Source organism: Poecilia reticulata, chromosome 3 (genome assembly GCF_904066995.2).
Source record: "Poecilia reticulata chromosome 3, P_reticulata-male-v2, whole genome shotgun sequence".
In the NCBI taxonomy this organism is placed as follows: domain Eukaryota; kingdom Metazoa; phylum Chordata; class Actinopteri; order Cyprinodontiformes; family Poeciliidae; genus Poecilia; species Poecilia reticulata.
The window spans coordinates 12,606,935-12,634,213 of NC_088832.1; the positions used below are offsets into that span (position 1 = coordinate 12,606,935).

General features: G+C 42.7%; 2 protein-coding genes across 3 annotated transcripts; one reads left to right on the forward strand and one right to left on the reverse strand.

The window, feature by feature from the left end:
- The first annotated feature begins 284 nt into the window (after positions 1-284).
- Positions 285-7,197, forward strand: atic (5-aminoimidazole-4-carboxamide ribonucleotide formyltransferase/IMP cyclohydrolase). Its single transcript, XM_008404463.2, has 15 exons — positions 285-544; positions 703-829; positions 930-1,073; positions 1,982-2,070; positions 2,180-2,331; positions 3,858-4,014; positions 4,385-4,510; positions 4,591-4,698; positions 4,781-4,866; positions 4,952-5,041; positions 5,259-5,384; positions 5,465-5,557; positions 5,632-5,814; positions 6,656-6,811; positions 6,907-7,197. Exons 1-15 carry the CDS (start codon positions 526-528, stop codon positions 7,024-7,026), a joined length of 1,776 nt encoding a protein of 591 aa, XP_008402685.1. The 5' UTR covers positions 285-525; the 3' UTR covers positions 7,027-7,197.
- A 440-nt stretch (positions 7,198-7,637) lies between these two features.
- On the reverse strand, positions 7,638-26,098 carry fn1b (fibronectin 1b). Of its 2 annotated transcripts, XM_017304119.2 has the most exons (46): positions 25,769-26,098; positions 25,487-25,612; positions 25,154-25,285; positions 24,849-24,980; positions 24,622-24,759; positions 24,389-24,535; positions 24,132-24,302; positions 23,796-23,978; positions 23,484-23,660; positions 23,048-23,203; positions 22,798-22,926; positions 22,545-22,688; positions 21,705-21,826; positions 21,040-21,208; positions 20,762-20,938; positions 20,500-20,631; positions 20,297-20,386; positions 20,028-20,222; positions 18,801-19,079; positions 18,416-18,679; positions 18,232-18,326; positions 17,823-17,991; positions 17,556-17,642; positions 17,189-17,380; positions 16,060-16,338; positions 15,601-15,792; positions 15,425-15,514; positions 14,711-14,977; positions 14,488-14,604; positions 14,240-14,401; positions 13,986-14,141; positions 13,781-13,897; positions 12,934-13,203; positions 12,666-12,853; positions 12,491-12,578; positions 11,991-12,170; positions 11,799-11,888; positions 11,097-11,285; positions 10,857-10,946; positions 10,077-10,489; positions 9,844-9,982; positions 9,025-9,180; positions 8,814-8,939; positions 8,615-8,721; positions 8,447-8,533; positions 7,638-8,359 (listed from the first exon to the last, which is right to left on the reverse strand). In XM_017304119.2, the coding sequence occupies exons 1-46, from the start codon at positions 25,908-25,910 to the stop codon at positions 8,282-8,284; spliced, it is 7,329 nt and encodes a 2,442-aa protein (XP_017159608.1). In that variant the 5' UTR covers positions 25,911-26,098; the 3' UTR covers positions 7,638-8,281. The 2 variants fall into 2 exon arrangements, with proteins under 2 accessions (XP_017159608.1, XP_008402684.1); XM_008404462.3 differs by lacking the exon at positions 16,060-16,338.
- Between the last annotated feature and the right edge of the window lie 1,181 nt (positions 26,099-27,279).

Genomic DNA, 27,279 nt, shown 5'->3' on the forward strand with positions numbered 1-27,279 from the left:
TTTAGACTTCAGATTTGTTATCCATGGGTTATTTTCAAAAACTGAAATTTTGCATAAAGACTTGAATTCAATGATTAAAGGATTTATCAAACATGCATGGAAGAATCAAAGCAACACAGGCTTTGATTATAACATGAAGCTAAAAAAAAACCCGCTCCCAACCACTTTTGAAGGAACCCGTCTGGTGACATAAAAGTCGTGGGCACGAATTATGAAGTTCTGGCCAGGATTCTATTTTGTTTCTCTCATATCACCAGACGGGCTCCGTAGCCCTTTGCGTGAAAATGCACATTTTCTGCGCTGTTGGTTAGTTTTGGGTGCGTTTGTTATGTGGGACTGGCCGCCGACCTCAGAGGGGCGGTTCCCTGGAGTTTGGAAGCACATGATGAATTTGTGAAGAGCTTGAAAACTTCCCTGTCTCTTTCTGGTTTTGCTCTTCAGCGCTGACTGAAAGTGAAACAGCCTCCGCAGAAAGAGCCAGCTTGATATCCAGACAGAGCGTTTTCTCACACTGCAGCTGTGAACATGGCCTCCACAGAGCTCGGTAAGAGCGCGGTGTTTTTTCTCTCCCAACTTCTATTCAAGCTTCGTTTCTCTGCCACACGCGCAGAGCTAGCTAAGTAGCTAGCATTACCCGGCGTGCAGAGCTTTTGATTCGCTGAAACACTTGCTCTAAACGAGTCTCTGTCTCTGTCATTGCAGCTCTTTTGAGTGTGTCAGATAAAACTGGACTGGTGGACTTCGCCAAACACCTGGTGAATGTGGGCCTGTCTCTGGTGGGCTCAGGAGGCACAGCCAAAGCCCTGCGCGACGCCGGACTGGCTGTCAGGTTGGTAGTTTAGCTGGATTCCTCGGTTGCATTCAAATCTGCTCTGTGCTGAGGGCGCTTCTTTTTTTTTTTTTTTTAACCTGTGTCTGCTGTGTATCAGGGATGTGTCTGAGCTGACCGGACATCCAGAGATGCTGGGAGGCAGAGTGAAGACCCTGCACCCTGCTGTCCACGGAGGCATCCTGGCCAGGAAAAGCGCCTCTGACTCTGCAGACATGGAGAAACTGAGATACAGCCTGGTCAGGTGAGGAGGGAACATCTCCAATATTTAAACACACATCCAGTCTTTTATTTTTTTTAAATTTTTTTTTACCTTCTACAGTTCTTTCACCACAGTGAGGGGGGTGCTTATTTAAAAGCAGATGAGAAACTGTTGCAAGGTTGACTTAAATCAAACAACCTCTGCAACCTGTGGCTTTGAAGCACTTCACAAGCTCATCAGATTTAATGGCAGTGCGTGTGCATGTTATCAGCGAACACGTGTATTGGATTTGACAACTGCTGATCATCTTGTGACTCTTGTTTAACTGAGACCAGCAGAAAACGATTAAATCACAGACACACCGTGCTGGGGCTTCTGGAGCTGATTTTGTGGGAAAATAAATACATTTGTTGGTGAAGTTCTGTGAAGAGTTTAATCGAATGCGGTGAAGAGAATTATTTATTTCAACACCAGTAGATTCCGTAAAAAGGGTAATTGGGGAAATTTACTATATGAGGCTTTAGAGAAAAGTGTAGCGGAAGTCGGTGAAATAAGAGCAATGCACATTAAACATTTAGGGTTCTTGAACTGACTGCTACTGATTATTATTGTATAAAAAGCAAACAAAAAAATAGGAACTGGATCCGTAATCTCATTGATTTCAGAAATTTGGTCCACCATGACTAAAGTTGTTGAAACATCTTTGTTCCCAAAACTGATGTTAGCCTAAAGGTTTAAATTAAAAGACCAAGTATTTTTATATATAAACTTGCCTTTTCACTGATAGTCAATAAAACGAAACGAGGAAGCATTTCAGAGATCCAATGTTACGATGCTACCCTTACATACTTAATCAGTTCAATATTAATTCTTGTCATTTGTGAATGGATAAAGCTTGAGTATGTTCCTGAGAAAATGAGTGAACTTGGTTTTCTGTTTGTTCTTTAAAGAGTGGTGGTTTGCAACCTCTACCCTTTTGTAAAGACAATCTCAAGCCCAAATGTGACTGTGGAGGATGCTGTGGAGCAGATTGACATTGGTAAGTCAAGCTAATGAGAGCCTTCATGCAGTCTGTGTAAGATTTAAATTTTTCAGTAAAACCACCAACAGTTGTTGCGTAGAAGTCTGAACGTTTTGTGTCTCTTTAGGCGGTGTAACTCTGCTGAGAGCAGCAGCTAAGAACCACGCTCGGGTCACCATTGTGTGCGATCCAGCAGACTATTCGCTGGTTGCCAAGGAGATGGAGAATTCAGGAGACAAAGATACGACCCTGGAAACCCGCAGGACATTGGCTCTAAAAGTGAGGCATTTTCATTTTTTTTCCCCCCAGTATTTTCCGTTGCTGTGTTTAAAATGAAGAAGTTTCTAATTGTCTCAAGTTTTGACACATGTATGAAAAGTCTTGCTTTGTTTTTCTGTCCTGCACTACAATATATATATATATATATATATATATATATATATATATATATAAAGAAAACAAAACTTTTCTTTTAAAATCTGAGATTCTTCTAAGTTTGTCTTGGTTACATTTTTTCATTAGTTTTTATTTTAATAGGAACTAAATTATGTGATAACAGAGTTTTATGGGGCTCAGACTCTCGAAAATACTAGAATATTGTGTGATTTAAAAAAAAAAATTGAGAGTGGGGACTTTTTTATTTCTTCATTCCAATTTCTAAAGTATAAAAATATAATGATGAAAATGTTTTCATGTGCATTTACATTTAAATGACATGATTTATCTTTGATTAGGCTCATCACAACTTGATTTTAAAACTTTTCTCGGTGATTTAGAAATGGAAATAAACTTTATAGCCCCTCAGTGGGGAATTTCAGCTGTACTAGTAACAAAAAAAATAAATAAGAAGAGAGACTGCAGTCAGGACAAATTTACAAAATAAAAGAGACTGTGCAGTTTGCAGAATAATTGTATTTTAAAAATGTACAAAATGAATACATATATTTTTGCATTTAAATTACAGATAAGAAAAGCAAATTATAAGAAAATCAAAAATGCCAGCTGTGCAAACAATAGCAGGGATGTAAAATCTTGATAACAGTTGTGGTTATAAAGTCTGCAGAAGGATCTACAGTGATGCTCATTTGTACCTCTAGGATGCAGCAGTCTGTCGCTAAAGGAGTTCTCCAGTTCACCACTTCATTTACTATTCCCCCCGCCCCTTACAGTTAATTTTATTTTTTATTTTTTCAAACAATTGGATACATTTGCAGCTGTTCACAAACTCTTATAGTTGAGATGCATCTGGTTGAATAAACTCCAATTCTTTTACACAAATCTTCTACAAATTGAAGAGTTACATATTTCAAAATTGAGTTAATATATTTTGAGTCTAGATGCTGAACCAGCAGCTACAGTATGCTCTGAAAACTGGAAGACCATTTCAACATTGCTTTGTTTCGTGACTTCTGGAATCTACAGCTAAGACTGATGACATGAAAGCAGTTAAATGTATGGATTTTGTGTGTGTTTGACTTGGAACTGGTAAGGAAAAACAAAATCCATATAGAGGGTTATATGATGTTGTTTTTCTTCTTCTTCTTCTTTTGTGTGTGCATGTGTAAAGGTGATGGTCAGAGCAGGACAAGGTCCAGAGTAAACGTTTTATCACAGGTGTTGTAAGAGGTCACAGCTTTAGCATTTCAGGCACCTGAACTTTAACCGTAACTGACTGGTGAAGCTTGCAGACACAAATACTTTCCTCAAATTTGACTCTGGGTGGATTAATGGGGAAAAAGTGAGTTTTTAGTCAAATTCTTAAATGTGAAGTGGGCTCATGCATGTGTCTTTGATTCCCTCTCCAGGCCTTCACACATACAGCGCAGTATGACGAGGCCATATCTGACTACTTCCGTGGGCAGTACAGTCGCGGAGTGTCCCAGCTGCCCCTCCGTTACGGCATGAACCCCCACCAAGCCCCCGCCCAGATCTTCACGCTGCGCTCCGAGCTCCCGCTCAAGGGTACGAGCGCATCGCAGACGGCTCAGCTGACTGGAATATTTTAATTTAAAAGTGTGAAAACCTGAACACAATGCAAGTTTCTCTGTAACTACTATACATGTGCATAGTTTTAATGCATCAAAAAAAAAAACCACCAAGAATTGATTGCTGTATTTTTTCAGTTAATATTAAGCAGAAACAATTTTTGACCTGCCAACTTTAATACAATTGAAAAAAGATTATCTTTTGCAAACAGATGTTCCTTTTTACATCATAAAGCAATGTTCTCAGCGACGTGAACATCATTTCCTATCTGCAACAAACTTTTTGTTCCCATGAAAATATTTTTTACATTTGAATCATTTTGAGCTCAACGTTTTCTGTCCCTCAGTGGCGAATGGCTCTCCGGGCTTCATCAACCTCTGCGACGCTCTGAACGCCTGGCAGCTGGTCAGAGAGCTGAAGGCCGCCCTCGGCATGGCTGCCGCCACGTCCTTCAAACACGTCAGCCCTGCCGGTGAGACGATGACACTCTGCCGCTCCTCAATATGTCTATGCTGCTTTTCCTGCATGGTTTTTCCTCCCTCTTCGCTGCAGGAGCTGCAGTAGGAGTTCCTCTGAGTGAGGAGGAAGCCAAAGTGTGCATGGTCCATGACATGCTGAAGGATCTCACCCCTCTGGCCACAGCGTACGCAAGAGCAAGAGGTCAAACAGGCTGAGCGTTTATTGATGTGAAGTATTTTGTGTTTGAATCTGTGTGTTATTAACGTCAATGAAATCCTTTCAGGCTCAGATCGAATGTCGTCTTTTGGGGATTTTATTGCTCTGTCGGATGTTTGTGATGTTCCTACAGCCAAGATTATATCCAGAGAGGTGAATAAAAAAGAAACGAATATGAGTAGGTGACTGTTATTTTGAATGTAACGCATTTTGTTTGTTTCGCTCTGGTGATTTTCAGGTGTCGGATGGCATTATAGCTCCTGGTTATGAGGAGGAGGCGCTCAAAATTCTGTCGAAAAAGAAAAACGGCAACTACTGCGTGCTTCAGGTGAACGTGGCACAAGTTTCACTAGAGAATGCAGCTCCAGTTTATCTCTGCTTTCCTCAAGTCTGTTGATGGAGAAAACGTGTTTTTACCTTCCTACATAATCAAAGGAGTAACAAAATCACTGAAGAAAAGCCCAGAGCTGCGTTTGCTTCAGTTTAATGGTTTTTCCTGTTAAATAGAATCAATTTTCTTTTTTCACCTTGTTCCTTTCTTCCAGATGGATCCAGATTATGAGCCTGACAGCACAGAGGTGAGGGTGCTGTTTGGTCTCTACCTCAAGCAGAAGCGAAACGACGCTCCGATCAACAAGGAGTTCTTCAGGAATGTTGTCTCCAAGAGTTCGGTGAGTCTCTGCGATGCACCGCTGCTCACCTGCACGGCCTGAACGATCAACGCTAACTGCTTTCTGACCTCAACCTCAAGCTGTCTGAGGATGCCCTGCGTGACCTCACTGTGGCCACCATCGCTGTTAAGTACACCCAGTCCAACTCGGTCTGCTACGCTAAAGCCGGACAGGTGAGTCCAGGCAGGAAACTGAATGAAATGATCCGACTCGGCGTGAATTTTCCACTCGCCTGCGGTGTGTCCAGGTCATTGGCATCGGCGCCGGTCAGCAGTCTCGTATCCACTGCATGCGACTGGCGGGTGACAAGGCGGACAACTGGTGGCTCAGACACCACCCTCGTGTTCTGAGCATGAAGTTTCGCAGCGGCGTGAAGCGAGCAGAGATGGCCAACGCCATCGACCAGTTTGTCAGCGACACCGTTGGCGAGGTGAGGAGGAGGAGGAGGAGATCACCACCATGTTTTTAGTAGCTCTGCTCTGCCTGCATGTCATCAGTACAGAAGTCTGTGTGTGTGCAGGAAGAACAGAATACAATAAGAAAAACATGATTTCACTGCAACTAATGATTGTTGTATATGATTAATCTATTGATTATTCTGACGATTAATCTGATAAGAAAACTGGCACATTCTGCAGATTAGAAATACGTTAAAAGATGCAAACAAATATTTAGTTCCTTATTTAAAAAAGGAATTGAACAAATTTTTTTTGGCTAGATTGCAATGGCATTCCTTTAGCTTCATCGTTTGTAGCAAATTATGCAGCAAAAAGAATACGTCTAACATAAACATGCAAAAAACCCTTTTTGCTTGACTTATAGTCAATACAGTGCAGGTCTGATCTGTTTGAGCGATTTTGTAATTGGATAGCAAAAGGTAAGTCTTTTTTTCTTCTTTTTTTGTACATTTTGAACCAGGTGATGCTGAAACTCATTTGAAGAGTTCTGGGTAGTACATATTTACAAGTTTGTTTGGTTTTTATCTTAAATGCAAAATGAATATTTTGTACAGTGTCCTTTCAACGGATTACCTTTGTAAGTCTTCATAAACCTTTTAATGATTAATCGATTAATAAATTAGTTGTTTAAATAATTGATTCATCCCAGTTAATCGTTTCAGTCCATCTACAGCTTCGCCCAAGCTGTAAGACCAGCAGTAGAAAACAGAAGAGTGTTTAGTTTAAAGGATTTGTGGTTTGTGACCAAAATGGAAATTGATGGGGTTTTTTTTTTTTGTTTTTTTAAGTTTTTTGTGTGTTTTGTGCTTGCAGGGCCCAGACCTGGCTGTCTGGAAGTCCATGTACGATGAGGTACCGGAGTCTCTGACGGCTACTGAAAAGAAGAACTGGATCAGCTCCCTGCAGGCTGTCGCCGTCAGCTCAGATGCCTTCTTTCCCTTTAGAGACAACATAGATCGAGCCAAACGGGTAAATTGCACTCTAAGCATGTACACGCTCTTTAGCATGCGTGAAAGTCAACCCAGTTTTCAGGGTAACAGTCTCTTCTTTCTGTCCGTACGCAGAGCGGTGTGGAGTACATCGCAGCTCCTGCGGGCTCTGCTGCTGATGAGGTTGTGATTAACGCCTGCAATGAGCTGGGCATCACTCTGGTGCACACCAGCCTGCGACTCTTCCATCACTGAGCATTACCAACGTTTCTGATACTGAGACATTCCTACTGTTACCGTTGTAGAAGTGTAGAAATCACTACTGTTTTTTTTTTAACACTAGCTGTGTTCTAATATGGGGGAGCAATAAAGTAGCTGTGAATGTAGAATGTAGGTAATTCAAATAAACTGCTGAGTAGTAATGTTTTTATTCTTGTGGTCCGTTATCTTGCTTCTCTTAAGTTTTTAACTTGGTATTTAGCACATTATTTTAAGTTATTTTGAATTTATCACATTCATTCCAGTTTTTGAAAAATGACAAGTTTGTTCCACCAATATTTAAACAACCACTTTTTTTAGTATCACAATTCTCTACAGAATATGCATGAACAAATTCAGTTATTTTTGGTCATATTGCTTGTTTGATTTCAAAACTCAACTTACCTGAGTGTTTTTATACTAAATTAAAAGTCGGCAACATATGAACAAAATGAATGTTAAGCAGTTGATTGCATGCTAGCAAGCTAGCATTATTTGCTTTATACAAGACAGCAATGTTTCCCCCCAAAAAAGAGTTGTTATTCCCCTAGTGTCATAAGTTTCTGTTTGTTTGCGGAGCAAAAAATATAGATGATCACACAACAATATTCAAAATTTAGAATCTCTCCAGTTTTATTAAAACAAGGGACTTTTGTCAAAGACAGAAACAACATTGGCACTGACAAAAAAGTACAAAAATAGACCGGTTCACATTCTCACAGCCTAGTTCAAACATTCGAGTAGCGTGATTAAAGGGATGAACTGGTAAAAAAAAAAAAAAAGATGTTAAAGGTTCATCAATCACACACAGTGCTACCCTTCCACCTAAAAACGAAGGGTTACAAAAAATGAACCAGATGCTTGTAGACAATTAAAAATGCCAACTACTTTGCATTCTTTAACACAGTGCTTACTTTCTGACAATGTTTTATGACGAGTAGATCCAAAACATGTCAATGGAAAACAAATGCCAGCTGGATAAGTAGCCTTTATAACCTTATTTACATCTAGCTGTAATGGGTCATTAGAGCCCTCAGTTCAGTCATTAGGCAGGTGTTTTCAACAGTGAACTGACTGGCTTGGAAAAAAAAGACATCTGGACAGATCAGGCAGCAGGGCAGGAAGCGACGTGAACGTGCCATAGAAAGTGATAATGCAGTCACACTAACAGCATGGCTTCTACAAGGTGAGACAGTGCAGCAACTGAGGCGGTGACGGAGCGAAAGCAAGAGTCACGCGACCGTACGAGAAGTTACTTCTGAGCATTTTGCTGAGTGATTCCATCCGCTAGCAGCTCAGGTCGGAGGCACTCGATGGGGCAATGGATATTCTGAAGAATAAGAAGAGCGCAACGTCAATACGAGGAGTTGGCAAAAAAGAACTATATTCAATACTTGTAAAAATATATATATCTCACTTTTCGAAGTGTGTTTTCTCCATATCTAACAGACTCCAACAGGGTGACATCAGAGCCTGGTCTGCGGCAGTTCTCACACCGCCATCCCTGTGAGACACAAACATGCACACGTCCATTAAGGCTCCATCTAATTCACCACACATAAATTGAAGGATCGATTTATCAAACCTGTTGTCCTCCATCGCAAGTGCAGGTGCAGATGGCGCCTAGGTACTCCTTCTGCCACTGACTGCCCACCTGGTAGGTTTTGCCTTCATCGTAACACACCGACGCGTCTGTGTGAAAAGGAGCGCACAGTAAAACTCTGCTGCATCGCAAACTCCTCAACGCCGTCAGAAAATGTCTCCGGGTGCGAAAGAAGCCTTACGTGGTTCACACTTGAATTCTCCTTTGCCGTTTCCCAAGCAGGTGCAGCTCATGAGGTGTCCGTTCTCAGCCTGGCGATCCCACTGCTCTCCGACGCGGTAGTTCACGCCGTTGTCATGGCACCACTCTGTAATAAGTGACAAACTGTTACGGAAATCGAGAGAAACCTGCTCGGTTATGTTCGAATATGTGAGCGCCCCCGAAAAACTCACTCGACGAATCACATCTGAAGTGACCGCCGCCCAGGCAGCGGCACCACAGCTTGAAGCCCGTCTCGGACATGCGCTCCCATTCGCCTCCGACGTCGTGGTAGGTGGTGGTGAAGGCGTCGTAGCATGGGTCGTTGGTGGTGGGGACTCCACTCGACACTGGCAGATGATTAGAATTGGGAATTAAAAAGATTTTAAAAAATCACAGATCGACATTTTTGATGATTCATTTTCTGCTTATAAACACGGTTTCATTTTCAATAGTGTAATGTTGAATATCTAAACAAGTCTCCAGAAATATGAAATCTGATCTGAGTGTTGCAAATTGTTTCATGTCTTGAATATTTTTCCATTTTAAGGGGGGTTTTTTTGTGAGAATTTTCTGGTTAAAAAGAAAAAGGATTTTAAAATGTGTTTTATATTTCCTTAGCAATTCTAGAACTATAAATCTGGCTAACTTGCTAAGCATCAACATTTCTGAACTACATCCATGTGCTGAAGTCTATGGTGACAAATAGAATGGGAAAAAAAAGAAAAATTCTGCAACAAATTTCATTATGTTTAAGAACATCATTTACAACTTCTGTCATTTTTTTTGTAAGAAAAAAAAATATTTCTAATTAGTTTTGTAATATTTTATCCCAACATTTAATGTCATTACAGTAGTAACGACTACAAGTCTGTTTCTGCTGCATATTTTCCCAAATGGATCAGAGATGCTATATTTTAGGACATTTTTGTTTTGTCTGTCCCGTTCGGAGTCCAGACCCCAGCAGGTCATTGCGGACGCTGCATCGCTATTTCCCCGAACACTGAGCTTACTTCTGTTTCCAGCGGTAACTTTCTGCTCTAGAATCTTGTGTTTGAGCGCGCCCAGCAGCGCCTCCACTATCACGTTGTAGTCTTCTCCAGGAGTGAGTCCTATCAGGGTGGCGGTGGTGGCTGTGCCTGGCAGGCGGGCCTGTAAGATCGAGAATCGATTGAATTTGAAATGAGTTACGTGGCTCCGGCTGCATGCTGCGCTGACTAAAATCGTTTTGGGTCTCGCTCCTTACCGTGAACATCTTCTCATTTCTGCTTGTGAGGGGATTGCAGGACAGGAGGTAGGCATTGCTCTGCATGTAAGGCTTCCAGGAGATGCTGGTTTGAGTCTGGGCTTCCTGTGGCACTCCTGTCTTGTTAAAAAGCGAGGCTCTGATGGGAAATTTGAGCTTCACGACAGGCTGCCTACGGCCTTCTGCATCGGGGAGAGGGACAAACACCAGGGGCTCACGGACTTGCTCATTGGGCGACTGCGGGTTGCCTCCGTTGTTGTTAAACTCTGTGTACTCGACACCCCCAACTACATCCTGGTTGTGTCCTGTAAACTGGACTTGGTTGTCTATGTGAGTTTCGGGCACATCCAGCTTGTCGCCAGCACCGGGGCGGTACGGCGGCGGCAGGGGCTGGGGAAGCAGGGAGTCTGGCTCTGGGCGGGAGAGACGAGGTTAGGGAAGCAAGCAGGTTAGATGAGGCAGAGCTACGGTGAAGCTAATTTGTCACAGCCACACAGGACGCGGCACATCTGCAGCTTTGGACTAAAACTCAACTATTTCATGACGTAGTGCTGCAAACACACGCAGATATTTTTTGAATGACATTTGTGAAGACATTCAAACTATAAACAGGTATTATGTTTTTAAAAGAGCCAAACACTGTTTGAATGTAGGCTTTCTATAGCAAAAAGAATTTAAAAAATGCATTTGAGCAAATGAAAGGAGAGGCTCAAATATAACATTTTTCCAACTCATTTACCTGCAACCACTTTGTTTTTAATATAAAAGGTAAATACTTACGAGTCCTGATCCTTCCCGCCAGAGGTGTGCTTCTCTGTCCGTTCTGGATGACGATGATCTTGATGATGTACTCTGTGGCTGGTTTCAGATCTGAACAGAAACATTGCATATCACATACAGTTAATTCATTAGTGCTAAAAATAACATACAAAGGGTGGCTATTTTTTTTAAGAAGACTTTGGTATTGTTTAACTCTGAAATTAGATTGTATTAGTTGGACAAGAAATGATTTGGACATACCAGATATGGTGGCGTAGTTTTGGCCAGCGTGGGGTTGTGGGGTGAGCTCCTGCGGGGCTCTTCCTGTCTCCTCATAGGTGATGTAGTATCCGGTGATTTGTGTGGGTGGTGGCTGCCAGGTGAAGGAGATGGTGGTGGGGGTCAAAGATGTAAACTGGAGGCCGGTAGGAGCCTGAACCACGGGTTTAACTGCGAAGGACAAAAAAAAAAAGATGTGTGTCATGAACTATTTTCAAAAAATTAATTCTCCCCCTTTAAGTTTCAACAAATGATTATTTCATTTACATTAGAACATAAGTTGCTGCTTTGATGCTTCAGGACCTGAATGACTTGCCATTATTTATAGAACAATGAATTTTTGTTCATGACTTATGTTCTGATGAGCTAAAGCAACAATTAAAATATGGATCCTTTTTTTTTTTACATTAAAAAGGGAAAGTACACTTCAAATAAATCAACTAAAGTTTTACAACAAATTCAGTATGTGTTGTTATTGTGAATGTTGGTGTAGTCCAAGTCCTACTAACAAATTATGTAAAAAAAAATTACACCTACTTAAAAGAAAGTGTATTTTTATTATGCATCACTCTTCTTAGTCAACCATGTTCCTGTGTGACTATAAAGGTCCAATTATGCAAAATTGCCACATCGATGCTTCCCAAGGTGTGTCTAAAAGATAAAGCACACAGACTTGTTTTATACCTGTGTGACCCCGGAGAGTAAACGGAGCGCTCCTTGTGTTTCCATTCAGAGTGTACAAGTTAATAGAATAAGTGGTTCCTGGCCGCAGACCTGGAAAAACACACAAAAAAAACGCACACTGTGAAGCGAGACCTATCCAACAAACCACTTCAGATGACAAACCAGTTCATTTAGCCGAGAGATGAGGCCTACCGGTTAAAGTGTAGGTGTATGTGTCTCCTGGGATGGTCCTTCTGATGGTGTCACGAGAACCGCTCATAGGCGTAGCTTCAAGGAGGAAGCCAGTGATCGTCTCCCCCTTGGAGCGCCAACTCAAAGTTAAAGAGGTTTCCTTCGAATCGGTGACGTGCACCCGGCGAGGAGCGCTGACCTCTGCATTGACCAAATTACAAACAGATCAGTGAGCTCTACAAATGTCTACATCATGGTGGAAGAGCCTTGAGCCTCATCTGTCATTTCTGTTTTGCTTCCAAGATGCCGACTGTTCTAGTTAGTAATCTTTCATGGAGGCCTCTTCCCTCTGACCTGCCAGTAATAGTCACTCCACAAATGGTTCTGGCCAGATAAAGCCTCAGATAAAGCCAAAAAGAAAAAAAAAGGAACTATTAATAACCACTAAGAAAGATCCCAAAATGGCTAACTCTTGGCAAGCAAACGATGAATACATTTTGGGAAATAGAGAAGCCACAGACCTTCCAGTGTGGTTGCCTCTCCTTCCAGTGGTCTGCTGGTGACAGGGTTCTTCAAGGCGTAGACCTGAATCTGATACGTTGTTGCAACCTAAAGGACAAAAGTCGTATTACTAATGTGCCACCACTGAAAATGTATTTATCTCAGTTTTCATTCGTGTGCAAGAACATTGTTTACCATAAGTCCTGGTACAACTACGCGCGTGGTGTCTGGGGCAACGTTCATTTCTTTGCGAGGGCTGTTGATATTCTTTGGGGTGACGACCACACGGTAGCCTGTCAGGCGGGCGTTTGGAGCCCGCCACGTAATCGTGAAGACAGACGGCCCAACCTCAGACACCATCATGTTGGTCGGCGCAGGGATTACTAAAAGAAAGCCACCAAAGCAAACATTAAGCTTGCATGTACGCGAGTCATGCATAGGAATGTGTTTCCTAAAAGTTTACCTGTCGCTTGGGTTCCCACTAACGGCGTGCTGGGAGTCCGGCCGTTGAAGGCGATGACCTTCACTGTGTACTCAGTCCCAGGGCGGAGATCTCTCAGCACAGCGCTGTCCTGATCATCTCTGGGGGCCGGGCGAAGTTCTCTCTCTCCCTCCTCTGAACTGGAGTACAAAACGCGGTAAGACGTCACCGTGCCATCGGGGCTGTCCCATGTGATGCGCATGGAGGTGGAGTCGATGTCGGAGAAGATCAGGTCCTTGGGATGGTCCATGGCTGCGACACAGAAGAAGGAGGATGAAATATTCCTTTCATAGCAACGCTTGAGCTTTAACTCGTTTTGTACATCATCTATTTTTACGTCTCATCCTGTTCCCAAAACAAGATTAATTCCACAAAGTCTCCATCTTTCAAGATCTTTTTAACCCCAACCTTTACGTTGTTTAAAACTGTACATTTCCTTCAAAGGCGTTTTCACAATTTGTACACTGTCTTTACAAGGGCTGCATCCCAAAAGACATGGCTTTACAATGTTGCTGTAGAGACTGAGAGCAGCAAATCCGTTGCTTCTGTCTTGTGCAAAACCAGTTTCTAATTGATGGAATAATTCTAAAGGAGCTTTAAAATGAATCTAATTATTTTTGATTCAGCTTGTCCACAAATGTCCATCCTATCCTGTCGTTTTCTGACATTTCTCAAGGATTTTCTTTTGTTTCATACATCACATAGTATGCTTTTCTATTACATATGAATGTCTTGGAAGCCTCTTAGCAGCATCTAACGCATTTTATTTTATTTTTTATCAAAGCAGCCCTTTTCTTGCATCAGTTTCAGATGTTTGAATTACACTAACCAGTGAAAGCATTCTCCACAACAGGGGAAGAGGGTTGTCCACCATTGCCCAAGGCAGAAACACTGACAACATACTCAACTGTGGGCATCAGACCTACGAAAGACTTCTCTGTCGTCTCTGCAAAGCAAAAGTAAAATAGGTCAGTTTTTGAGGAAGATACCCTTAAGTATTTAGAAATGTTATGTAAGAACATAGAATATCTTACGGGGAGCCACTACTTCAGAGAAGGAAGGTCCCAAACCATTCTTGGGGGCAACTGTGACTCTGTAGCCTCTGACTGGACCCTGAGGCGGAGACCAGCGCACTTTAATGCCGTTGTCGGTCACATCGGTGACCCTCATGTCAGTGGGGGGTTCGGTATCTGAATAAAATGGGAATTAATGAAACCTTTAGATCCCTTCTAACAATCAGATCTCTTAAAACTGTATATATTTTTTTTTCTTGTTCACATCATAATACCTGTCCTGTGTGTTATGTAGACAGGCCTGTTGGAGGCAGGGCTGTCTCCTCGTGCGGTGACGGCATAAACCGTGATGGTGTAGTCAGTGCCGGGCCTGAGCCCAGTGATGATGGCAGTGGTCTGGGAGCCTGGGATCGTAAACTCCTGAGGAGATTCACCACCTAGAAGCAAATAAACAAAATGTTGTCAAATTTTGCACTTTTTGCGAAGTGTGGACCGCATTTGGAAATGAATCACAACTACACACTTGTGCCTCCGTAGGTGATCCTGTAGTTCTTCACTTCGACAGAGGGGGCGTCCCAGCGGATGGTGATGGTAGTAGGTGTGGATGACGTTACCTCAAGATCAGTGGGTGCATCAGAGACTGAAAAGCAGTAACAGAAAAGAGGTCAAAGAATGACATTGGTCATAATTGAAGATTAAAGGATCAAGCTGCGGGATCCCACTTCAAAAAAAAAAAAAAAACTCACTGGTTGCTTGTGTTCCAGTTAGAGGTTGACTTTCCTCATTGTCGTAGACGGCGTACACATATATCATGTACTCAGCCTCGGGTTCCAGTCCGGTCAGAGTGAAGTGGTTCTTGGATGGGGGCAGCCTGTCGTCCTTGGCACGTCCACCACTTGTCTTCTGGTACCGAAATCGGTAGCCCGTGATAGGAGATATGGGAGCCTGCCACTGAACGGTGAAGGAGTTGGTCCGGATGTCGGTGAAGCGCAGGTCAGTTGGCGAGTCCCGAACTGGAAGGAGGTTTTAGGAAATTGGGTTGAATTGGAAATCAGCATAAAAACAAATCTGGGAAGAAATCTAAAACAACAGTTTGAAACGACTCAGAGGCTGTTTCATTTTAATAAATATGGACAAGAGAGAAGAAAAGAAGAAATTAAAGCAAAAATCCTTAGCAGATGAGTGGAAAGTTATGTCTTTAAGTGATGTAAATCATCCATGTCCTGTTCATTGGGTTTTCATCTAACAGTTGTTAAGATCCTCATAGATTCTCACAAAGACTTTCAGTAAGTCTGGAGAAGTACTGATCAAGAACAATATAAGGCCAGGGATGGTACTGAAAGGTCTAAACTACTTGAAACTACATGTAGTTTTTACCATATAAATGATGAAAATTGAGTTTTTGTCATTTTCCGTCAACTTTCACATCTTCATAAGACAGCCTACTCCATAATACTCACTTGTTCTCTGAGTCCCTGTAGCAGGTTCACTTTCTCGTTCACCGTAGACGCAGACTACACTGATACGATACTCCGTGTTGGGCTGCAGGTCTTTACAGAAAAGATGAAAAATAATAATAATTGCAACATGTAATTTAGCTTTTTCAACAGACACCGTAAGCTGTGTGTTGTCTTACTCTGCAGCAGGAAGGTATTAGTGGCGCCACCGACATTGACTTCCTTTACGTCGTTGTCCGTGTTCACGGGGTGGTAACGGATTACAAAACGAGAAATTTCACTGGGCGTGGCGATGTTGGGGATGGTCCACGTCACGCGGATGTGGTCTGGACCCACACCTCCAAACTGCAAGTTGGTTGGAGCTGGCACAGCTGGAAGAATGGAAAACTGAAGGTTATGTACGGACAAGACATGAGTTAAATGAGACACCATGCACATTTTACAGCTAAATTTGACAAAAGGCATATGAATGGTTTGATTTGATGAAAAGAATAAATCAGATTTTGCTAGGAATCGGTATTTGCGCATAAAAATCGACACAAGGGTCAAACAAATAGAAGGTAGAGAGTGTGTCGCTATCTCTAAAGATCAATTTCCCGCTTCCCTCCCCTTTAATTAAGTGGTAAAAAAGAAATCACCAGCTTCTGTTTGTTTTGTGTGTGTGGTCGGCTTGCTCTCTCCCTCCTCTGTAACTGTGACGATAGTGATGTCATAGTCCACGCCGGGCTCCAAGCCGTAAATCGTGTAATAACCAGCAGACGCCTCCACCATGTCTTGAAAGATGGGCATGCTCTCGCCTGAGGTTACTACCGTTATGCGGTAAGCAGTGATGGCGGTAAAGTTTACAGGGATCCAGCGCAGGCCAATGGTGGTGTCAGTAACGTCGGCGAAGTCAACGTGAGTTGGGACAGGGATCTCTGAAAAGCGGTTAGAGCAGTTCCCAAGCACAAGCAAAACCAGACAGAAAGGAGAACAGAATTACATCAGCAACCTGTCATTCCAATTAAAGCAGTCAGAGAAGTACTGTGTAACAGAAGCCATGCCAAACAACAACACAGCAAATGAAAAAAAATAATAAAAAAAATAAAACGGTAACCATCAATTAAAATGGAAAATGCATGCAATGTTTAAAGTTATTGGCCATGCTGGAGAGTTTGATCCCATCATGTATTAACTGTGATCTTCATGCAGTCCACGGCTCAACCAGTGATCATGTTAGTTTTTGCATTTGCACAAAGATTTAAAACATTCTTGAAGATTATTAATGTCTGGCTTAATGTTTGACAAACATTGTTCTTGCCTGAGATGGAAGCAGCTAACAGTGTTTTTGTTGTATTTGCCAAAATAAGACAAAAATTTTTTATTTATCCTCCACTTCATTGTAATAAGAATCAACCTTTCTTATGGTCTTTTAAAGAGGTTTTGGGTTAGATTCTGTTCATCCACAAGACACTTTGACTTTTATACAATTACCTGAAGACTGGCTGAAAAACAGTTGATCAAGAGCCTTACAACAATTATAGAAAATCAGGCTTCTTGTTGCTAACAGGGTCCATTTTGCGGCTGCCCCTGCTATGTGTTTTGTGCTGCTGCCCATGCTATGTGTTTTGTTTTGATATTTTTGGTTTGACACTTTTGCGCAGAGATGAGAACAAAGATATAGCTTTAGGTATTCTGAATAATAAACCAGTCTGCCTACTAACAAGACACTTTCTTTTGGCACAGCTGTGGGGTTAACCGGGAAAGATGCCGTCCTGGTGGCTCTACCTGGGGTGACAACAGTGGATATCGGTACGCTCTCCACTGGTCCCTTTAGAGTGAATACGCTGACGTTGTACTCCACCCCCAGATTGAGGTTTTCAAGAAGGCAAGTGTTTTGATCCGCTGCTACAAACTCCTCCAAAAAGTTCCCTCTGTGGCCACTGGTTGGCGTGCTTGTCACTCTGTAGCCAGAGATCCCTGCGGAGAATAGGGGAGTGAAAGATTTTTGAAAAAGTTGGACACATTATCAAATGATTGTGAGAAAGAAGTAATGGAGACATTCGTCCAGGTGGGTTGGGGATCTAAAGCCAAGGTCTAGACTTGGTCCCATTCAACAGCTTGGCGGTGCGTGGGGTGCTTAGTCAATATTTACCTGATGTTCTGGAGGCTGTCCAGTAGACCGTTAGATCTCCCGTGTCTGGGTTGGACACCACTCTGAGGTCAGTTGGAGGAGACACAGCTGCGCAAGAGAAAATATTTTATGCAGCTGTTAAGGTCTTGCCAAGTTGTTTGAACAGTGCTGCACTGGCTCACATAAGCATTACATCATTCTGGTTATAAACACTTTAACAAAGATTCATGCTGAGCAGCTGTTATCAGGGCTGCGTTTTTCCTCCAGTCAAATGAAATACAGACGCACTGGTGACAACGTTGCGGGTGATGGGGTTTCCACGGTTGCGGCCGTTGAAAATGGGTTGAACGCTGTAGGTGTACTGAGTTCCTGGGTACAGACCACCGATGTCAATACGCCCAGAGTCCGAGGTCTCTTCTCTAGGAGATTCGCCTTCCTCACTCGGGAGCACAGAAAGCTGAAGAAACCAAAGAGAAAATGTTGTGATCAGCAGACTCTCATAAAATGTAGCACAGTATCTAAAATCTGCTCACAACTGACTAGTTGTTTTCTGAGATTTCAGAAAACAACTAATCTCCTGGGGTTAGTTGCCCAACTAATCAGCTTCATACATTGAAGACGGAGATGTAGCTTTTCACTGATGTATAAAAACGGCGGCAGCTTTGGAGTTATCGGAGCAAAACGGCGGTGACCTTACCTTGTAGCTGAATCTGCGGACAGGTATCCAGCTAATAATGATGGAGGTGTCTGTGACCTCTGTGCTGAAAGGAGGAGCGTTTCCCATCCGAGGAGCTGGAAACAAGACAGAAGACATGAGTGAAACCTCCACATAAAAAAGACATTTTAGCCTGGGGTGAAAGTTTTCATCCATTTCAACTGACCGGTAGTGAAATACGCAGTGGTTCCCTCGCTCAGCTCATTGTTCTGCACAGATTTTAACTCTGCCGTGTACTGCGTGTCTGGGCGCAAATTCTTCAAGGGGTACTCTGTGACCACTCCGGGAATTCTCCTCTCAACGGGGTTGGACCCCTCAATGCTCAGGAAGAGGCGGAAACCAGTGACAACAGCACGGGGAGCATCCCAGATGACCAGTGCGCTGTCATGTACGACATCAGTGAAACGTACATTTGTGGGTGAGTCAGGTTCTGCAGGGGAAAAGAAGTCATAACCCATGTGAAAAAAATCTGTCTGCGTTTTGTAATCTGCTTTTTTTTTTTTTTAATAATCTGCACTTTGAAGTTTAAAAAAAAAAACAGTGCTCCCTACTGGTGGATTTTTCTCCAACAAGCGGCTCGCTCTCAGAATCTCCTCTGACGGCATAGATGTAGAAGCGGTAGAGCGTTCCGGGCTGCAGGTGGGTGATTTCAGCGTACGCGTTGGGGGAAACGGGCAACTGAAGCGGCCGCAGCTCGGTGCCGTCCTGGCCCATTGGCGAGAAGACCACCCTGTAGCCGGTAACCTCGGTGGGAGGACCCGTCCAAGTAATGCTGATCCTGGTATCTGAGACAACGTAGAACTGCAGGTCGGTCGGAGCTAGGATCTTTTCTGTGGAGAGGAAAAGATTTGGTCACACGTAGTTAAATATCAGGTGTTTCTCATGACGTTTATTGAAACTCTGGAGAACAAACATCTGTTAAGCATTACTTCTTACAAGGATGAATACTCACTTTATGGTTTAGAGCAACTATGACTTCTGCCTCATTGGTATTTGATTATCTGTGTAACCCAATAGCTATCCTTTACTTGTTATGTGCATATTATTTTTTATCATAAAGCAAATCATCTGTGAAATATTTGCAAGACCATATTTATATTAGATAAGGAAGAAAGGTAATAATAATAATAAAAAAAACAAGTGTTTATAATGATCAAAAAGGAAACATCCAGCTTGTTTTCAAATTCCAAACTTGAAAGGTAAGTCCAATAAAGGTTTTAACAGTTCCCAAGTTGAGTTTTTGCCAAAGTTTGGCTCGAACAAGGTGGAAAATTCAGAGCAAATACTAAAGCAACAGAAGGAATGAAAGTAATAGTCGGTTCCTACAACATCTGTTTTTATTTTTCAAGGATTGATTTCCCAGTCCAGATGCAAGGAAGTAAAAGAAATGATGATCTTTTATAAACGATGTGCTAAGGATTTATGAGGTGTTTGTGCTTTAGTAGGGGTGTTGGCTCCATAAGCATTTATCCTTCCAAGTGTTAAAACTTTATCTCGAAAGGCTTTGCCGACCCCCCTTTAAATCACATGCTTGTCAAAACTCAGACTGCGAAGATGAGAAAAATATTTAAGTTACTATTGAAGTTATATCATATAATTGATGCCTGACAGCTTGTTTTAATAACCTTCCACATCATTTTAAGAATTGTTTTTCTAAATCTAATCAGCTAAACCAAAGAGCCATCCAGCCTCATACGTGGGTGCTGAATTTGATTATCTGTGTTATTTTAGTTATTTGATTTGCAACATATTGCAAAGCAGCCACTTATAATGTGTACCTCGTCTTGGGGAACCAGCCGTGCTGACCCGCACAGAAACAGGCTCACTCTCCAGGTTTTCCTCCACAGCATAGATACTGACGTTATAGAGGAGACCTGGGCTAAGGTCCACCAGGGTCACTGAAGTCTCCGACTCAGGGAGGATGAGCTCGGTGCTGCTGCCTTCCTCTGACGGAGTGTAAACCAAGCGGTAACCTGCGAGCACAAGCAGGGAGTTGACTTACACAGCCCAGACATTCACGTAATAAACGCAGAGAGCCGGTTGTTACCGGTGATCGGAGCCTGAGGTCTGCTCCAGCTGATGCGGATGGAGGTTTCTGTGATCTCATCCACGGGAAGCAAAGTGGGTGTATCAGGAGCTGGCGGAGGAAATTAGGGAAGTTATGCAAACAAATTTTGCAAAGTTGGACAAAATTTGATGTATTCTCAATTTTATTATTATTTAAGAAGAGTGGTAGAAATTTTTTCCAACCAGTGGTCTGTGAGGTGGTCAGGATGAGGTTCGGGTGTCCGTCTCCCTCGGGCATCTCGTACACGCTGACGTTGTATCTGCGGCCAGGCTCAAGATCGGAGATGGTGACCGACGTGGTGGTGCGGGGAACATCTGACAAAGCACAAAAAGGTTTGATGAAACACCCAAGAGGTTTTTAGTTACAACACAGCTCAAATGGTTAAATGCGATTGTGCTTTTCAAGTTTATTCCAAAGTAAATTAATTCTGAGTCAGACACTCACCCAGGTACTTTGGTTTAGAGCCCTCCTCGATGAGCTCATACTCCAACCTAAAGCCAGAGATGGTAGAAGAAGCCGAGGTCCACGACACCACAAAGCTGTTGGAGGTGATCTCTGTTATCGACTCAGACATGTCCACAATCGGCGGAGGTGGCGTCGTCTCTCCTTCCCATGTCTCCACTGTTGGAGATTAGTTGGGTAGGGGGGAAAGGCATTTTCTTTAGGGAAGCGTTCTTGATTTTGTGGCATTCAAAGATTGTTAAACCCTGCGGTGAACTTACAGGAGCCGTAAGAGGTTGTAAAATCAAAACGTGTGTGCTCGCGTTGCCCGTAGTGCATAATGCTGATCAGCTGACCCTCGTAGGTCACACCTGGACGCAGTCCACTGATGGTGTAGGAGTTGAGGTGGCCAGGAATGGTGACCTCCCTCCATGGGTTGCGGCTGTTTTTCTACAAGACGGAGTAAAAAAGACAAAGAGCTGAAGGCTTCCGAGTCTGCTTTATGATAAAGAATATTTCCTCTCATGCTGCTGAGAAGCTTTACATAAACCGAGGTGAGAGTAAGCTTGATAAATGAAACTAACTGCATCCATGAGAGCTCTTCAACTTAAACTAATGATCCCGGAAGTCATTTGATGATAGGCAGTGTCCAACCTAGACAGGTTACCAGTCCATCATAGAACCAAAGTCGGAGACAAAAAAATATGCAACATTTTGACAGGAAGCACTCATAAGAAGGCTTCACCTGCACAGGGAATGTGTGTAAACTAGCTGGAACAACAGTGTGTGTCACAGAGAGTTCATGGACTCAAACTTTGGACTAAATCAACAAAGACTTTCCACCTCATTCACAACTTTTAGCCACAAACTCTATGCATTCTCATAAAAATAAAAAATAAAAATCCCCAGGGAAGATAAAATTCCTAAAAATCTCAGTGTGACTTACAAGTCTCCATTTGAGGATGTACTGGGTGACATGGGTAGACGGTGGCACATTCCACTGAATCGGGTGGGAGTCTGGCTGGTTTCCTGCTTCTGTTATAAGCACCTGGACGGGTCTGGAGCCGCCTGGGGAGTATCGGCAGCAAATGGTTGAAGAGGCATCAGTAAAAAGCACAAAATGAAAATGTGGCTTACATAAAGAAAAAGACTTGTGAATGACATGACAGTGTGACCTGCGGAGGAGACCCGGGGACTGTTTGATGAGTTACAACTAAACGATTCAGAGTTTTGGGACAGAATCAAACCACCAGACGACGCTAAACCGGCTCAACACCTACTGACAGCTTACAGTCTGAAATGACACCTCCGCGTTATATTCATCACTTTCATTTGCCCCCTCGTTCTCATACGAACTCATTGCACGGGCTCACCGGTTGTTCACCCTGCATAAACAGTGCATGGCCCTGATAGAGCGATATAAGCATCACAGCTGTCCCTATTTAGGTCAACATTAGCTCCTCGACTCAGTTCAAAGTAACAGTTTAGGCAACTTTTGTGTAAATAAGGACAGGAGGTTTCCCAAAACTTTTGCCTGTCCAATGAATTATTTTATCTGAGCAGGACAACAAACATTACTCAGCAACAGGTGGGGGAGGAGAAAGAAAAACAAACTTAGATTAAAGGAAATGACAGGGGTGTTGAGACTGAAAAAAACAATTCCAGCATTTATGCGCCTAACAGAAACAGGAGCTCTGTTTTACATGCAACATGGGATGGTAGGTAACTTTGCAAGAAATTAGCATTAGCTAAATTCTGATGTTTATGGAAGAGCATTTTCTCTTACCTGGGTAGGCCTGCAGGGGTTCGCATCCCATTTCTCCTCTTCCTTTGCCATAGCAAGTGCATCTGTAGTGAAACCCACTGATGACTTTGTCCCACTGCTCTCCAATCTGGTAGACCACATTGTTTTGTTGATCTCTGCACTGATCTAGTAGAGAAAAACCAAGCAGATGGGAAAGTTGAGCTGGTTGGACAGAGAAGGTTGGATGTGGAAATGTGGAGTATTGACCAGCGAAGGTAGTGAGACACAAACCAACCTATAGCATCGCACTTCCAGTAGCCGCGTCCCTGTCCGAAGCAGGTGCAGTTCATCATGTGACCCTCGTTGTGGCGCTTGGAGAACTGCTGGCTGACTTCATAGGTCAGACCGTCAACGACGCAGTTGTCTGAACACATAAAGAGAAGCAGGAATTTACTCTTCAAACTGGAAAGCTTTCAAATGGGCGTCTTCTCAAGACAACTTTAAATCATCTTTATTTCAACTCTGCATGGAGTCAGTTGTCTCACCTCGCAGCTGCGAATGGGCAATGCAGTTCCACTCTCCACGGCCATTTCCCAGGCAAGTGCACTCCATCATGTGACCCATGACGTCATGCTGTTTGTCCCACTTGTCTCCGACACGGTGCATCACTCCGTCATTGGTGGTACATACCTCCTCGTGGGCTAATTAGGAAAAGAGTAATTAAATGCATAAAACAAACTGGGTTTTTTTTTCTTGCACATGCAGTTCAAACAGTTCTGTTTAGAGCTCTGCTACATTTGTGGATGTGATAGCCTTTACCAACAATTTTTTCATACCTATTAATTATTTGCAATGGAAAAACATAATTTAGATAAATTAGATAAAGTTGGTCATCTTCTGGAATATTTTGAATCTTTTTGCTTAATATCATGAATTCACTGGAAACCCGACAAAACAACTGACAAAACACTTCACACTAACCAGCCATGGGGCAAAATCCAAAACGCTGGTCCACGTCATAGTTGTAGGTGGTACCGCACCATCTCATGCTGTCACGGCGGCCATCGGTGGTACAGTCTGTGTAGTTGCGACCACTGTAGAGGTATGGGAAGTGGCAGAGGGCACCGTTGGAGTTTCCACCTTGTGTCACCACAACGGCTGCAATTTTCACAGAAATGATATAGTTACTCCCGAGCTCTAATTTGGCTAACCGTAACAAAAGTCAACACAATACCTCAACCAAGTCACTGTCGTTGTTAAGGTACAAACGACATCTCTGCTTCAGAGTCTCACCAAATTTTTCTGTACAGAAGGAATACTGCTGATCTCTCTCATAGTCGGATGTTGTGGAGCACCAGAGCTGGCCGTCAGTGCGTCCATCTGAAGTGCAAGAGTAGTATGTCTTTCCCATGAAGACAAATGGGAAAACACACGGCTGGCCATTAGAATTGCCGCCATACGCCTGGTTCCTGGCCTCTGCGTGAACATGAGTGGAAATAAATTGGTAAGAACAGACGTAAAGTGACAGAAATGAAAATTAAAATTGTGCAAAATTCAGTTTGCATTACAGCGGTACCCTATTTTTCAGTGAGAAGCATGTTTTTTTGTTCCATTTCAACATACACTCACCCCATTCCTGACAGCTGACTCCATTGCCCAGACATGTACACAACATCTGTTTGCTGCCCTGGCTCCTGATCCAGCGGTGCCCGTCAAAGTATGAGGAACCAGAGTCTGTGCGGCAGGTTCCTTCGGCGGTGGGCACATGATGATGCAGCAAAGCCTGGGTTACACCAGTGCCTGTTAACAGATCGTTAAAACAATGTCAAGGGTTAAAGTTACAGGATATTTTTTGTGTTTACATGGTCGCCTTTAACAGAACTCACCTCTGCCTGTGCTCTGTCCTTGACAACTCGATTCTCCCCTGCCGTTACCCAAGCACACGCACTGCATAGCGTTCCCCCTGATGTCAGTTTTTGTCCAGGTGTCCCCGATCCGAAAAGACCTCCTGGTCTGGGGATCATTGCAACGGTCTGGTTCGGAAATAATGACAAATGAGCTGGCGCTGAAAAATCAAATCAGGCCTATTTGCCGAAACGCAGATTCAGTTTGTACTTACTCCTTGAGGTGCAGCTGATACGTCCATTTCCTTCTCCAATGCAGGTGCAATCCAGCATCATCCAGCCTTGGTATGGTCTTTCCCAGGTCTCGCCAACCAGATACGACGATGCAGCGTAGCTGTCAAAGCATTTTTCAGCTGCAAAGATAAAAAGTAAAGTAATGCGTAAGCACAGTTGAGGAATAAACGCTTAAAAGCGTCTTAATGCTTTCAGGGGAGACACTCACCCACAGGTTTGCATGACCATTCTCCCTTGTTGTTCCCAAGACAAACACACTCCAGCATGTATTCACCACTGTCATGAGGCTTCTGCCAAGTTTCCCCAATTTTATAAGACCTCCCACTATCATGGCAACGGTCTGTCGATCACAAAAAGAGGTTTATTATTGACATATCAAATATTACTTTTGCATCTTGGACACGCATCTAACACTCAAAGGTAACAAGATGTCATGCAGTATTAATAAACAAGTTCTCTGTCGTTTCACATTGACATTTGATCTGTGAGCTTTAGAATGAATGTGTAACCTACATGCTATGGTACAGCTGATTTTTCCAGAGCTAACGCAGGTGCAATCCCACATCAACCCGTCCTTTGGTCTCTCGTAGATTTCTCCCACCCGGTATGTCCGAGCATTGTCCTTATCGTAACAGGTCTCGTCCGCTGAGACAAAAACAGAGGAAGCACAAAGGTCAAGAGTTATTGTGTGGCTATCTTGGACTGTTGTCCTACATGTGTGTAAAAATACTCAAATCTAACATCTGGATCTTTCAAGCACTTTTACTTTGCTTGTCAATGCTTTAATGAAAACGTCTGAAATTGTTGACATTGGCTTGGAGAGGTGGACTTCAGATTTTGACTGACCTTCAGGCTTTGTTTTGCACTTGATGCCTGCTGCTCCATTGCAGGTGCAAACCAATGTACTTCCACGGTAGGGTTTCTCCCACTGCTGGTTCCGTCTGTAAGAGTTACCATTCTCCTCACAACTGTCTAAAAAGTAAAAAACGTGAAACAACACATTATGAGCTGCAGTTAGCTAAGCTGAATCGCTCTCAAACAAACATTAGATGCAACATCTCACATTTCATTCCATTCCGTAAGTTTTAAAAGCATCACAAACTCAGACACGAAACAACTTGTGTTTACCTGGAGAGAGAGCTGATGCGTCATACAGGTCTGGATACACCTGATACTGACCCGTTTGTCTTTTGCTCTTCTTCGGGGCGCAGTGAACTGCGCTACTTACGCACAGCGCAACCAGCAACCCCGTCAGTGGGCCACTAGTCATTTTGTGGATGGACACGGATTTGAATGCAAAATTAAATAATATTAATTTAAAAAAAAGTTTAACTACAAAAGAGCATCTACAAAAACAGACAGAAGGAGGTGTGTAGAAGCCAAAGCTTGGAGAGATTTTTTGGGGGGAGATTCAGCTCTCTGCGGCTGCCTCTCCAGGCAGCTTTTGCACCAGAATGAGGAGAGGGGAGAGAAGCGGTTTTATACCAGGACGCTGCTCTGCCCCAGGGGGAGGGATTTTTACTGGAGTTTGGGTCATCCTCCTGCGTGTGAGTAGGAGGATGACCCCCCCGACATCCCCCGTCACTTTCAGTGCATGAAATCAGTCAAAAATAATTGTAAGTTGTAAAACCAGTGTCGTAGCTACAGAAACGGATTAAACATTTGTGTATGAATTGTTCTAAATTCAAGATAGCAGTAATTTATTGTACTGATAAATCAAGTACAATATTTATTCTACCGCCATCTACTGGTGTTTTTGTGCAAGGACAGCTGCACTTACTTTTGTTCAAATTCATTTCAGTAGCGTCTTTACTAACATCTATAGCAACATGCAAACACATTTTGTCCGTAAAGAATGTGTAAAGAATATGCACCCTTTTAGAAAGAAAACCTAAATGAAGTGTGGGACTATAGTATGGTAAAATAAAAAACACATTTACAAATCTTTTTTTTTTAAATTGGACTCAAACTGCAAACACGAGATGACCTTCAGTAATATCAGCTGAAACCTTCGTCTCAGTCATGCAATATATACCAACATGATTTATTTATGATTTTATGTACTCGCTGTCTTCAAGGCCCAATATAATCAGTTAGACCATCAACATGCACATACTGTACATGGCCTTATTAACTTCTCTGTAGTAGGCACTGACTCATAGAAAAAGAAAGAAAAAAACCTCCAAACTTTTTATATTTACTAACCTACACTTTGGTTTTTCAACACCAGATAAGTTTAGTTCTGGTGTTCTCCTGCTATAGGCAATTTGAACAAACTTTATACTTTTACAATAAGAACATAGAAGTAGGTGCAGAAAAAAATATATATATTTTATATTCTTAATTAAATTTACTAGACGATGTCACACTTATGTCAACTCAGCTGAATAAGGAGAAGTGAAACCCTGCCAGACTGAGGCTGAAGGTCACACATCTTACTTCTGTCTAGTTTGAGAAATATTCCCTCCCTCAAAATTTCTCATGAGTCATTTCATAACATTTATACATGGCTTTGCAAAGAATTTTATTCTGTGCTAAAAATAATAGGAATATGGATAACTTTCTAGCATTTCTTTCCAAACCAATTCTTTGTTCCACAATTTATGCCAAACCTTCATTTAAATCTAAATCTCGTAATT

What these genes read in the sequence shown, in the direction of transcription:
- atic (XM_008404463.2), top strand. An exon ending in GCAGGACATTGGCTCTAAAA is followed by an intron (nt 2,332 to 3,857) that starts GTGAGGCATTTT and finishes TTCCCTCTCCAG; the next exon opens with GCCTTCACACATACAGCGCA. An exon ending in CTCCGAGCTCCCGCTCAAGG is followed by an intron (nt 4,015 to 4,384) that starts GTACGAGCGCAT and finishes TCTGTCCCTCAG; the next exon opens with TGGCGAATGGCTCTCCGGGC.
- fn1b (XM_017304119.2), bottom strand. Translation starts at nt 25,910, where the DNA reads ATGACTAGTGGCCCACTGACGGGGTTGCTGGTTGCGCTGTGCGTAAGT. An exon ending in TACAGGGACTCAGAGAACAA is followed by an intron (nt 14,978 to 15,424) that starts GTGAGTATTATG and finishes ACCTCCTTCCAG; the next exon opens with TTCGGGACTCGCCAACTGAC. An exon ending in AGTGGGAACCCAAGCGACAG is followed by an intron (nt 12,854 to 12,933) that starts GTAAACTTTTAG and finishes GCTTTCTTTTAG; the next exon opens with TAATCCCTGCGCCGACCAAC.